The following is a 13,225-nucleotide window of genomic DNA, read 5'->3' as shown; positions in this document are numbered from 1 at the left end:
AACCAGGTTCTGCGGTGTTTTTTAGCCATTTTTATTTCTTCTCTTCAGGACCATAGCCTGTTTTTTGGGGGTTTTTGTTTGTTTGTTTGTTTTTGTTTTTTTATGGGATGTTTTTATTTTTGTCTTTTCTTGACTTTTTTTTTTTTTTTTTTTTTTTTTTTTGTTCAACATGCATTCACCATCTTAACACTCTTCTGTTAAATGCATAGCTGGCAAAGATTCTCTCCTATTTTGTGGGTTTTCTCTTCACTTAGTTGACTCTATCCTTAGTGGTACAAAAGCTTTATGGCTTCATGAGGTCCCACATGTCTGATCTAAATTCCTGGTCAAATGGGGTCTTAGTTAGAAAGCTTTTGCCTATACGTGTGTTTTGTAGGGCACTGCCTATATTTCTACTAGCTGTTTCAGCATTTTCAAGTTTTACCTTGGGGTCTTTAATCCATTTGAAGATTTTTTTTCTTTTGAAAAATGGTAGTTATGGATCTAATACTATGCTTCTATGAATATAGGTTCTGATTGGGAAAAAACAACTAGGCAAATAAACAAGCTGCCTGTAGGACCCCCTGCCTATGAACTGGTCCAACAAATTCAAGGTCAGGATGCTTTTAAGCCAAACTTGTAGACCAATAATATCAACTTCCATCTTTGTTCAAACTGACCAACCCTAATTTAGGACAGAATGACCCCCACAAAGACCCATAAAACTCCCATCTGCAAAGAAAGAACTGCCTTTGGCTTTGTAGAATCATGTCAATTTCTCTGTGTGCTTGGTCTGTGTGTGTTTCCTTGCCCCTAATGAAACCCTCTTTCTGCGACTGCTTCTGTCTGCTGCTATCTGCCATGTCTGAAAATGTCCCTACTGTTCCCGGATGACAATTCCCTACCTTTTAATTTTTTTATAATATAGAAAAAAATTAACGTGATCAAGACCTCCTTCCTAAGTAATAACTCTTCCATATTAAAGTCCACACCATTGAAATGAGAAGTTTTTCCCTTTCCCTCCTATGTATGTAGTCGCATACAGGCTTCTTCTTTGAGCTCACTGACTCAACTCTCTTCCTCACAACAGCATGTTTCCATCAGAGACGCATTTCTGCCTGCTACTGATATGTATTCAGTCTGTCCTCCTGGTCTAGTCCTGTGAGAACGAAGGTCTTTGGAAAGGGCCTGTCATGACACTCTGCTCAATGAAGCATGAGAGGAAGTTTGGAAGGGTGCAAGTGTATACTGTATTTTGACGATAACAAATCACAGCAAAGGGAAAAGGGCCTGTACATACTGAAAGCTGTGTGCAGAGAAAATCTGAAAAAGCTGCTAATGAGCTTGCATTCTCAGGAGCACCTCAGGAACAGGTGAACCACACCACGGGGAGAAAGAATGAGCCAATGAGGTAAACAGTGGTGGAAAACAAAATACTGAATATTTTTCAGGTGAGTTTTAAAGATGATTGTTTCAGGTTTTTCTGTTTGCCTACAGTTTTTTATCTTTTATTCTTCTCTCACACATTGCATCCCAACTTTGCCTGCAGTTTAAAATATCCTCATCGAAGTGGCCTATTTACATTATTTTTATATTGTTTATAATATTAAATATATTTCTAAGTTTATACCACTTATAGTATAACCCTGTTATAATAACAGTGTAATATTTCTGCCTATAAGGTATTCATTGCCAAAAATCAGATTGTTTTATCTTTATCTCCTCCTTCTTTCCCTTCTCTCATTCTGTCCCCTCTCTTGTTTTCTGTGACCCTCTCCTTGCCAACCCTCTCTCTCTTCATTTTTGGACCTACATCATAAGGCACAAAATCATATCTTCTAGTCCATGAGAGCAAAATAATCATGGATATTCACTGGAATTTTCCTTGAGTAATATTTTAATTCATATTTGTTTATGATTCTGAGTCTTCAGTTTTACTTCTTTACAAATATGAAAGGGACAATATTTATGAATTATTTTCTCAATGTTCAATCCTTTGACTCATATTGCTAATTACTCATTTAGATGATAGAGTATGCAAAATTATCAAAATTAAGAGCCAAATACATACAACTAAGAAAGTCTTTATTAAATTTTATAGTAAATAGAATGCTAAAAATGTAAAGAGAACACTCAGTTTACTAGAAAATTACCTACAGATTAAATTTGTTTGCTGGGAGTTCATGAATATAAGCTGACAAAATTTTTATTTTCAGAATACATAATCCTTTCTTCTTGTTGGTTTGTTGAGTGGGGAGAACAAACTCAGGTCCTTATACATCCTAGGTAAAGTGATCTACTGCTTATCAACAGTACCAGCCCAGAAGATACAGAGTCCTTCAGAAATAGTTGTGTATCAAAGAAGAGAACACATCTATACGATAAAACATATTTCAAGTTCCAGGAGAAAGAATATATATTTTCCTAACTTAAGAATAGATGTGAAGAAAGATTATTTTCATTCATATTCCAATAAAAGTTATATTTGATTTGTCATTCTTAAGCCTTTCTAAGTAGAATCAAAGGAAAATTTGGTATCAAAATAAGTGTGGATGAGTGTTTTGTTTGTTTTTTCAATTGGTCCTGCAATGATTGCAAAGTTTCGTGGTTAGCTAAACTATTCTGGGAGAATTCTTCCTAGGAACGTCAGACAGAATAGGGAGAGGACAAGAGGGTAAAACATAGACTATTATGTGTCAAGTGTAATTGGATAATATCAAGGTAGTTAGAGAAATGAGCTGGTACACTGAGGTAGGCACCCTGTAACCATGTAACTGAGGTTTATATTTACTATGTCTTTGGAAGAACTTAGAGATTCATTTCAAAGAAACAATGCTAGTCATTGATTCCACAAGTAGTTTGCATGAGCAGATGTTTCCACAAATGTCTCAAAACTGAGCACACCCTCTGAGAGAAAAAAAAAAAAACAATTTCCCCAGAAAATAGATGGATAAGTATATTTGATGCAGCTGCCTGTCAGTACCCTACTGTCTTAGGGATTCTATTGCTGTGAAGAGACACTATGACTATGGCAACTCTTATAAAAGAAAACATATAATTGGGTGGTTTACAGTTTCATAAATTTAGTCCATTATCAACATTGTGTGAGATGATGGCATGAAGGCAGAAGGAGAAGGAGCTAAGAGTCCTCCATCTTAACCCAGAGGACACAGGAAGTGGTCTGAGACACTGAGCATGGCTTGAGCATATATGAAACCACAAAGCCTGACTCCACAGCGATATACTTCCTTCAACAAGGCTATACCTACTCCAAAAAAAAGCCACACCTCCTAAGAGGACCACTTCCAATGAGCTCATGGGGGCAATTACAGACAAACTACCATGCCTAGTGTGCAAGAGAGACCTGCGGAAAGATGGTACTGAGGTGGATCCACAACTGGCTGCAACTTTGCTGCTTCTGTTTCATCCATATTCCAACCTGAACCTCCAAGCATAGAATTGCTTTCTGTGCTCTGGAAGAAAAACATGCTGTCACAGAACCTACTGAAGAGCCATGTTACTAGCTGACAAGTGGGAGTCATCCGTGGAAATTTAGGTTTCTTTGTCAACTCATGTGTTTCCATTCTAACTTTGTCCTATTATGTACCTTTAATGATATTTTGGTTCTAATCAATGTCCCTCTTATTTTCTGGAATATTTTCATTTAAATGTCTTTATTGTTTTCTAGGATGACTATGATATTTTATGTTAAAGATTTTTTACCTGCATGCATGCACATGTACAACCTGTATGACTAGTACATGGAGAAGCCAGAAGAAGTTATCAGATCCCCTGAAACTGGAGTTAGAAATAGGATTTAGACCCAGGTCCTTTGGAAGGACATCCAGTGCTTTCAGCTACTGGGCCATCTCCAGGCCTTTATTATTAACTTTTGTTATCCCTGGATATGCTTTTTAGATAGCATTTCTACCACTTTAACTTTAAAATATACACCCTAAAGTCAAACAAAAATAAACAGCTAATGTACAGTAAGTTAATGGGAACAGAAATTTTATCAGTTAAAAATTATATTAATATTCTTTAAATCACAACACCATTTTCTTGTGCAATTCAGAAATAAACTAGATATTATGCAAATAGACTATGATGTGTATATAAGCCTACAGTCATTACTGTTCCTTAGACACCATGGCAAAAATCTATACCTTATAATTTCTCTATATTTAAATAACACTGTGGATTTTTTCTTACAATTGACATAATTGTAAAACACAGCAAACTGAATGCATGGAACAAACATGGGAGGTATGATGTGTTTTCAGGATATGGCATCTTGCCATTGACCACAGCATCTTGGATCATAGTAAAGTCATTGAAATAGTTAACAGATGTTAGCCATACTTGAAATATAAAAGTTCTATTGCTAAAAATTATGTAGGGTCAGATGAAAATTTGGCTCTTGGTCCATAACTTAACAAACATGGCAAATGGAAAGTCGGAATCCAGAGGCAGAAAACACAGTGTCAGGGCCACACACTCTGCATTGTGTCAAAGCTCGTAAACTACTAACAATATGTACCCTGTGGTAAGCTAGCTTGATGAAGTATTAACACAGTACTCAATACTTACAGAAATCTGAAGTCAATTTTCACATCTACTAAGGTAAAAATTAAATGAATTCTGTAACAGCAAATAAAGGCTTTGTCCACATACAGAAGGACATCTGCAGTGTTAATTCCCAGCTTGCAATTCAACGATGGCTGTGGTTATTACCTTCCATCTACTTCACGATCTACACAGTGATAACCTTTTCATAACATATCTCTTCTTTCCCAGCCCTTTTAAAATTACCTTGCACTTCAGAATGAGTTGGCATTAATGATTCTGCAATGAATTGGGACTGAAAAGGAACTTTTAACTCTTAAATCCCAAATTCATTCAAGTCGAGCTTTGAAGGCAGCTTGTGCAACTTTAGAGTTTGTTGTTTTATTCACTGCCTTGCATATAAAGTCACCAGCTTCCATCACTTTGTAGAGATTCACTCCCTGGCAAGGAAAAGAAAAGATACAGAATGAGATGGGGAATTAGAGTAGAAAACAAAAGATAAAGCAAGTACTTGTGTTTCTCACTAGTAGCTGCTTAACTGTTTAAAATGATAAAACATTGCTTTGTTCATTATCAATTCAGGGTCAACATTTATTTATATAAATTATGTAGACAGTGTTTTAGATTTCTTCACTTTATTAAAACATATGGAGGAAACTCCTCCAAATAACAGTACAATTCACAAACATCTCTAATGTTTAAGAAGAATAATTGTAGAGTTATAAAACAGTTCATAAAGTATCAGTGAAGAGGAAATATAGTAATAATGGATTGGAGAAGTTTATAGTTAAATATTGAACTGGGAAAAATGGTGTCTTTATAATATGTAAAGAAAAAAACGATACATTTATATGGATTCTAGGAAAGATGAATGATTTTTTGTTTGTTTTTCTTTTTTTTGTTGTTGTTGTATGCAGAATTGTGACATGGCATGAAATAGAGACCTATAAGTCAAAGAAAATGAGCAATATATAGAATACAGTTTTATACAATGGCACCTTCTGTGCCTAACACCTTATGTGAAAGGATAAATAAAAGCAACTGAGACTTAGGAAAATCCATGAGTGACAGATCACAGTTGGTGTGAAGGCTAAGTTCAGGGCATAGTCTTCATCTGTGGACCTTGGAGTAACAACAGTGCTTTGCCCAGTATTATTTTTGTGACTGAGAAGACACATATATGGAAATGTCCATCTATATTTGCCTTCATGCAGCATTTCACATGCCTTTACATCCTTCTTCAACATGAACTAGAAACAGTGGGAACTAACAATTAAAATGAATCTTTGTTAGTAAACTTCTAGTAGCTATTTTTAATATGTATGGAAATCTGACTTTCTTCTAAAATGGATAAGGATGAAAATTCACAAAGCTTTTGGTAACATGTTCACTTTAATTTCTCTTTCTCAAGATATTTCAGAACACTATGCTTTATTTCTATTTTTAATAATTGTCATGAAAATGTTTTGTAAAGTGATTCTTTAAAGCAGCTTTTATCTTCTTTTACATTATTAACAAACTTTCAGGATAGCAGCATTCTTTCTGATTTGAGAAATTTGTTTTTGTCATGAAGCATCTGAGACTACATTTTAATTTAAATTCCTAATGCAATGGTATCTAAATAGTTTCATGTGTCTTATACTTCTGGATTAGATCAGCAAGGGTTTGATGGAATATTTTAGTCATTAATGTTCTTTTAAACTTCGTAAGAATTCCATTTTGAACAATTATGTATAGAATATGCTAATATTATCTCAAGAAAGAATTTTGTTTTGGTCTTTCTTTATAATTTCATTAATTAACTGATGTGATTATGAAAAATGTTGTATTTAATCTTAAATCATCTATCAGATGTCTAGAAAGTAAATAATATATCATGAAGTTACATATAAATTATATATTATTTTGTTTTAATGAAGCTTATGCTTCATGAAACTTATGCATGGGCAATTACAGACTTATAAATTTCTGTACTATACTAGAGTCCATGGAGAGAGATATGCCCATGTGATTACAAAGACCAAGTAACTCATAAGGAAAGAGAAGAAAGAATATGCCAGAGAAGAGGATGTGAAGGTACAACTCATGTTTTACCTGGTGAGGAGTAAGAAGCTACAAGAGACATGGTAGGCAAAGAAGATCAACATAAAAGACCTATAAAATATTCACAGTTTATGTGGAGGATGAGGAGAGCCACGGGGCATTGGGTAACAATGGGCAAACCTGTCACAGATGTCATTTGTAATGGGGAAGGTACCAACAAGCCAGAGTGTGTAATACAGCAAGCCCTCTTTTGGAAGAAGTACAAGTTCACAGGCACTTGCTTAAGCAGAAGCAGAGTATGTGTGTCCTTAAGTACAGATAAAGTCTTGTCGTTCTGATGAACTCACATGCAAGTCTGGAACCATAATTAGTACAGGAGACAAGGACTCGGCAAAAAATCTAAGGTTCTGTAATTACTTGTTCTTCGTATGTAATGGGGACTGTGACTGGCAGTGACTACAGTGCTCCTCAGTGTTAAAATCCTCCTCAACCTGACCAGTCCTTAGCATGACATTTGGTTTTCTGGAATTTGGCATCGAAACCTTAAGTTACATTTAACACTGTTGTTAATTAAACTTCATTCATTTATTTAAATTCTAAGAAAGGATCCATTTCTTCTCATTTTCAATCACTGCTTTCCAAAACAATGATTTAGGCCTCTGTGTAAATAAACCTATACTTTCCTACAGAGATTCTGTTGTTTATAGACAACAGCTGTCAGTCTTTGGTGCCGGGTAAAAATCTCAATGAATATTTATTGAACATCTGTAAGTTACAGATACTGAGTAAAAATAAATTATAATGACTGCATTTTGACTGTCCAGGAAGCTAGAAGAATAAACAATATCACAACACAATCCTAGGGATTGTGAACAAGTAAAAATACAGAATTCCAGGAAAGCACCAAGATCTTTACATCTTTGCCCGAGGTATAGTTAGAGTGATGCTAGGAATGGACCAGTTGGCGGTACCTCACTTTCTAGATGAAATAAAGCATGATGTAAAAGACCACTCAGAATAACATGAAAGCATTAATAAGGGGAGGCAGTGAAGAACAGAATGGTAGGAGAGTTGAATGCTATGTCAGAGAGGATCAGTGTAATCACAGTGAGACTGAAGAGGAAGGAGAGAGGGGAATTTATAGTGCAAGCTTTTATGGTTTGGATGTGCAATAATCACAGAACAGTTTTCTTGCCTTTCATAGTTTCCCATAAAATAGGATCTACCCTATGCTGATAGATTTTGTTACTATGTATAGAGAAAGCTCAGCAGGTGTTAATATACAAGACCTACCTTTGCAGGTAAAACTTAGAAAGAAGCTATTCTTGCCACCTGGTTTGTTACATCTCAAGTTTAATTAAACTTTGCTCTTGCACTGATCATTTGCAAAGTGTCAGAATCCCCAGGCCAACATAATCCCTGTCTGACTGAGGATCTCAGCTTCTTACTAAAAGCAAAACTACACAGCATTATTATTTCAAAGACGTGAGCTCTCACACAGTTAATGTACCACGTCAAATCAGATAATATATGGGAAATTATTTTGGAGTTGATAAAACTATAACATGGAATGAGAACATTGTTTGTGACTGAGCTATATTCACTGTATTTTCCCTCAGTTCATTACACAAGTAGCAAACATGTAATAAAACTTTGACCTCAGCTGCTTTTCAAGTTTGAGAAAGTATTTCTGTTTGAACCTGAAAAGAAATCACAGATTTTAAAAAGTGTGTTGAAAGAACTTACTGTATTGAGCCCCATGCCGTTAAGCATGTATACCAAATCCTCAGTGGCTACATTCCCTGAAGCACCTTTTGCATAAGGACAGCCACCTAACCCGGAGACAGCAGAGTCCACCACATTAACCCCCATCTGAAAAACAAACCGCAACACCTAAGGCATGTGCATGTGTGGAGTATGAATCACTCGTTTCTATTTAGCCTGTCATGAAGAAAAAGCAAGCAAACTTTGAACCTGTTACCTTAACATAGTCACTATTCACTTGATGCTGGAATAGTCCCTGGGGAAGCAATCCTTCTCTGACCAAGTTTGTCTCTTAGGCTAACAAACTCTGCTAAAAATCTTTGCAGCTGGACCAGTCTTATACCAAAATTTAAAAGGTAAGGTTTTTGTCTGTTTGTTCTCTATAATACACAGCTGGTGGGGACAAAGCTTGAAGTAAGGTTAATTCATTTATGGTTTTGTATACTCTCCAATTTCTTTAAAACACTCCATGAATATCACAAAATATTTCCAACACTACAGCTCAAAATCAAAGTCTCAGAAGACTGGAACTTGTGTATGGTAGTAGGGATGAGGCTGATATCTGCAATGGGCCCAATTTACCTATCCAATTTACCCAAAATTATTTTGCACACAAAACTTTGTTCCTCTAGTAGCAAGAGGTTATTTAAGAAGCAAGGTGCTGTCTCTAACTACAGCAGTTAACGTTCCTTAGGTTCACCCTAACTGTTGTTTGAGTAGCTCACAATTCTCACCAAAACCCACACAAAGACTCTCTCACACCATCCCCATGTGACAGGGAGGATCCTCAGGTAGATAGGGTTCAGAAAATTTGTGCAAGTGCATGGTCTGGTAGAGAATTCTGTCCACAGAGAGCTCCCCCTCTGCTTCTATCCAGAGCCTTTGCACATTTGTGTAGATTGATTGTCTGTGCTTGGGGATTGAGAGGATAAGGAGTTCATGTGCTGAGACCATGGAAGTTAAAAGCACAATGATATCAAGGAAAGTCCTGGGTACCGGCTGCTGATGATATAAAAAGGGAGCTGGGTGTGCCATTCCACTGCGAAAGCTGACAACTCAATAATCAGGGTGGGGAAGTGCTGCAGAAATACTTAACCAATTCTTCACTTGGCAGCTAATATATTTAGTGGAATTTAATCGAGCATCCTAAGAGACAGAAGTTTCAATAGTCTTCGCTACTGGGTACCCATTAGAATTATCTATGATCCCTTCAAAGTACTGGTGGCAAGCCCCCTCCCCAAATTACTTAAACCAAATCTCTACTCTGAATGGGTCCAATTAAGTCTTTGAGCAGTTCCTGATGACTTTCTAAAGCTGGAGTCTTTATTCACCCGACTCCTTTCCATATTGGGTATGTCCTGTTTTAACTTTAGAGATGCTCTGTACTCTGTAATACCAACATGTTGACTGTGTGTGAGAACCAGACACTGATACCACAAAAGGCAAAGAAAGGCTCATGGGAGAACTCGAGGTTGAAGAGCATCAAGGTTGAAGAACCTGTGAGGAGCCACAAGGCAGATAAGACATTATTTACCAACACACAGTCTATTAGGCAGGCAGCTGCCTGTGGGTACCCAGGCATGTGCTGATACATATGGTCCGCATACAGGCAGACACAGGAATATACATAGGCCAATGCACTGACTTCTTGGAGGTAGGCACATAGGCCTACAGACAAGACAGACAAAGGCAAGCTCCTGAAAGTAGAAGTGAAGGTCTCTGACATCAAGGTCATATTTATACAACACACACACACACACATACACACACACACACACACACACACACACAGCATTCTTCCAGGAATAGCTATATAACAGATTACATCACTGTTTTCTTTTGGGGTCATTCTGGTGTGAGCCACATAGTGATGATTCATAGGCCTCTAGATGGCTACTTTTAAGAATCTTATCTAATACCATACAGCCACACAAAAGCCATGTTTTCCAGACACAAACTGATTTTACAACCTTCTGTTCATGACTTTGCAATATTTCAAGGTAAGTGGTTTTAGAAAGAAGAACTCAATAGAGCATAAAAATAGCAAAAAAAAAAAAAAAAAAAAAAAAAAAAAGCTGCTAGCATGATCGCTTTGAGGTGGAATCCCCCTTGTTCAGGTCAGCTGTCTCTGTGGGTTTCTGTAGCCTGGTCTTGTCCCCATTTACTTATCACTCTTCCCTCTCTGCATCTGGATTCCAGGTCGGCTCAGTGTTTAGCTGTGGGTGTCTGCTTCTGTTTCCATCAGCTACTAGATGTCTCTCCTGATAATGAGATTGATGACTAACTTATTTAATGACACCCCTTTCTTAAGAATTTGTATGATACACACACACCAACATTCTACAATATTGGTAATCATGTACAGTGTGGTTATTCATGTCTTTTAGAGTTTTGTGTAGCCAGGCTGGTTTGGAATTGTAGCTGCACATAACCTTGAACTCAGCTCATGTTGCCTCAACTGCTCAAATGCTGAAATTACAAGCCTGTGCCACCCTTCCTAGTTTTATGTGATACTGGATACCAAACTGGGTATTTCCCACATGTAAATCAGGCCTTCTACCAACTGAATTCCATCTGAAGGTCATATGGAATCTCTTTTATTTAATCCTGTGGTTTTTTATTTTATTTTCAGTGACTCACAGTGCTCAGTGCGTATAAGAAAATAGAAAACCTCAGACAGTGGAGCCAGGATGTATCCCTGGTGCACAAAAGGACTTTGCAAACATATCCCCCATGGAGGGATAACTGCCTTATTCTAGAGATAGGAGAGAAGCCCTAGTCCCTACTTCACGGGACCTGTCAGATCTACATGACCCCAACTGGATGGCATTCCCCTACATATTGTATTGTGGTGGGGGGTTGGGAGGGGAGGGTGTTTAGAGTGCATGGGAGAGGGTAGAGAGGGCAAAAGGGAGGGAAGTAGAGAGGGAGGGCTTGGGGGGAGGGAGGGAGGGAGGGAGAGGGAACTGGGATCGACATGTAAAATAAAAAAAAAAAAAAAAACAAAAAAAACGCTTTGACTCCAAAATTTAAGTTGAAGAACAAGTTACTGGGGAAAAGTATTTCTATTTTTGTTTCCACAGAAAATGAAAAGATGTGGATTCCTTCCAGACTAATGTGGTTTGATCACACCAGACCGCCTGAAACAGAGTACAAGCTGATCCTACATTCCAAACAGCTGGACAAAACAGCCCTACAGACTACAGCTAGGATATCTGAATCTTCTTCGAATCCCCCAAGACAGCGCCCCTTACCAGCAGGAAGTAGTTTGGAAAGAACGACGCCCAAATTCCCAAATATTGTGTATAAATGTTTGTTTTCATTTAATTGGACTTTGTTATATAAAATTAAATAAAAAATACTCTATATGCATAAAAAAAAGAAAATAGAAAACAAGACAGTTTTGTGCAAGTAAGTTAGTTGGTGTAAGATAATAACAAGTAAATGGAAATGATTATCAATAAAAATCCTGAGTTTTCCAGTTAACATTATTTTGCACAGACTTCTATTTCAGGAGTCTAAGACTTCAGGGATATCCCACAACATGCTCTAGTAAAAGCAGACATAACCTGGGCAAAAGGTGAACCAGAGAAAGCACTTTGCCTTTTTGCTAATGGTCAGATTAGTTCTGCACACAGTTCTCAGGAAACTAGCCACAGAGTGGACCCAAAGTTTAAGTAGGCATTTTTAAACAGAGTTCATTCTTTATATGTTCATTCTTTATATTACCTCTGAAGAGAAACAATACATTATTATATCCCATTCTGAGCATAGTGGCACACACCTTTAATCCTAGTTCTCTGAAGGCAGATGGATCTCTGTTTTAGATCAGCCTGGTCTACATAGCAAGTTTCAGGGAAGCAAGGCTACATAGTGAGATTCTGTCTCAAAACTCAAGTCAAAACAAAACAACGCCCCCAAATATTTGAGGCCACTGAGATGGCTCATCTGGTAAAGGAACTAGCCACCAATCTGATTTTGAACCAAGGTACCCAAATGGTGTATGGAAAAAAAAATCCCAAATTTGTACTCTTACCCACATCTGTGTACATATACCACTCCCCATAAATAAGTTTGAGGCTGGAGAGATGGCTCAGTGGATAAAAGTGCTTCTTGTTGTTCCAAAAGACCCATGTTGTGTGCAAAGAACCCACATTTAGCAGCTCACAGCTACCTGGAATTCCAGCTCCAAGGGATCTGTAGCTTGCTTCTGGCTTCTGCAGACACCTGTATCCCATGGCATACAGACACACTTGCATTCACATAAATAAAGATAAATAAAATTTGGGCTCTGGAGAGGTGGATCGATGGTTAAGAGTGCTGACTCCTCTTTCAGAGTAACTAGACTTGGTTGCTAACACCCACACCATGTGGTTCACAGATTGTAACTCCAAGATGCCCTCTGGCCTCTGTGGGCACTGGCACAGACATGGTACACACAAACTCACACAGGCACACACTCAAGCATAAATAAACAAATTAATCTGTAATAAACTTAAGCCTCCTTTTAAAAAAATCTTTTAAAGGCGTAATACGACTTTGGAAATTACTTCGTGTCAACCGATAGTCCCTAAATTCTCTCTCAATTATATGTACTGTTCTGAATAAAAGGCTTTTCAGTGGGAAGTTGTAATGATTAATCTCTACTGTCAACTTGACCGGATCTAGAATTACCCGTGAGCCACTCTTGTGAAAGATTATGTTAAGTTTAATGAAGTGGGGAAACCCACTGAGGGCGGCAACCCTCCCTAGGCTGGGGTTCTGAACTGGAGGAGGAGGAAGTGGGCTGAGCTTTCCTCACTTTCCTCCCTGACTTTGAACTCAGTGTGATCAGCTATCATGGCTTCCTGTGACATTGACTTTCTTGTCATGA

The 13,225-nt window shown here is 37.5% G+C and overlaps 1 protein-coding gene across 1 annotated transcript in view; it reads right to left on the bottom strand.

Moving 5' to 3' along the window:
• Positions 1–4,766: 4,766 nt before the first annotated feature.
• The window catches only part of Hmgcll1 (3-hydroxymethyl-3-methylglutaryl-CoA lyase like 1), a 131,550-nt gene continuing 123,091 nt past the window's right edge, over positions 4,767–13,225 (bottom strand). The window contains exons 8-9 of the mRNA XM_051197968.1: positions 8,335–8,460; positions 4,767–4,985 (exon numbers count right to left, since the gene is read on the bottom strand). Of these exons, the coding sequence (XP_051053925.1) occupies positions 4,875–4,985; positions 8,335–8,460 (237 nt within the window). The 3' untranslated portion in view covers positions 4,767–4,874. The remainder of the gene's footprint in view (positions 4,986–8,334; positions 8,461–13,225) is intronic.

The sequence above is a fragment of the Phodopus roborovskii genome, unplaced genomic scaffold (assembly GCF_943737965.1).
Source record: "Phodopus roborovskii unplaced genomic scaffold, PHOROB, whole genome shotgun sequence".
Lineage (NCBI taxonomy): Eukaryota > Metazoa > Chordata > Mammalia > Rodentia > Cricetidae > Phodopus > Phodopus roborovskii.
This window is presented reverse-complemented; position numbering and strand designations above follow the sequence as displayed.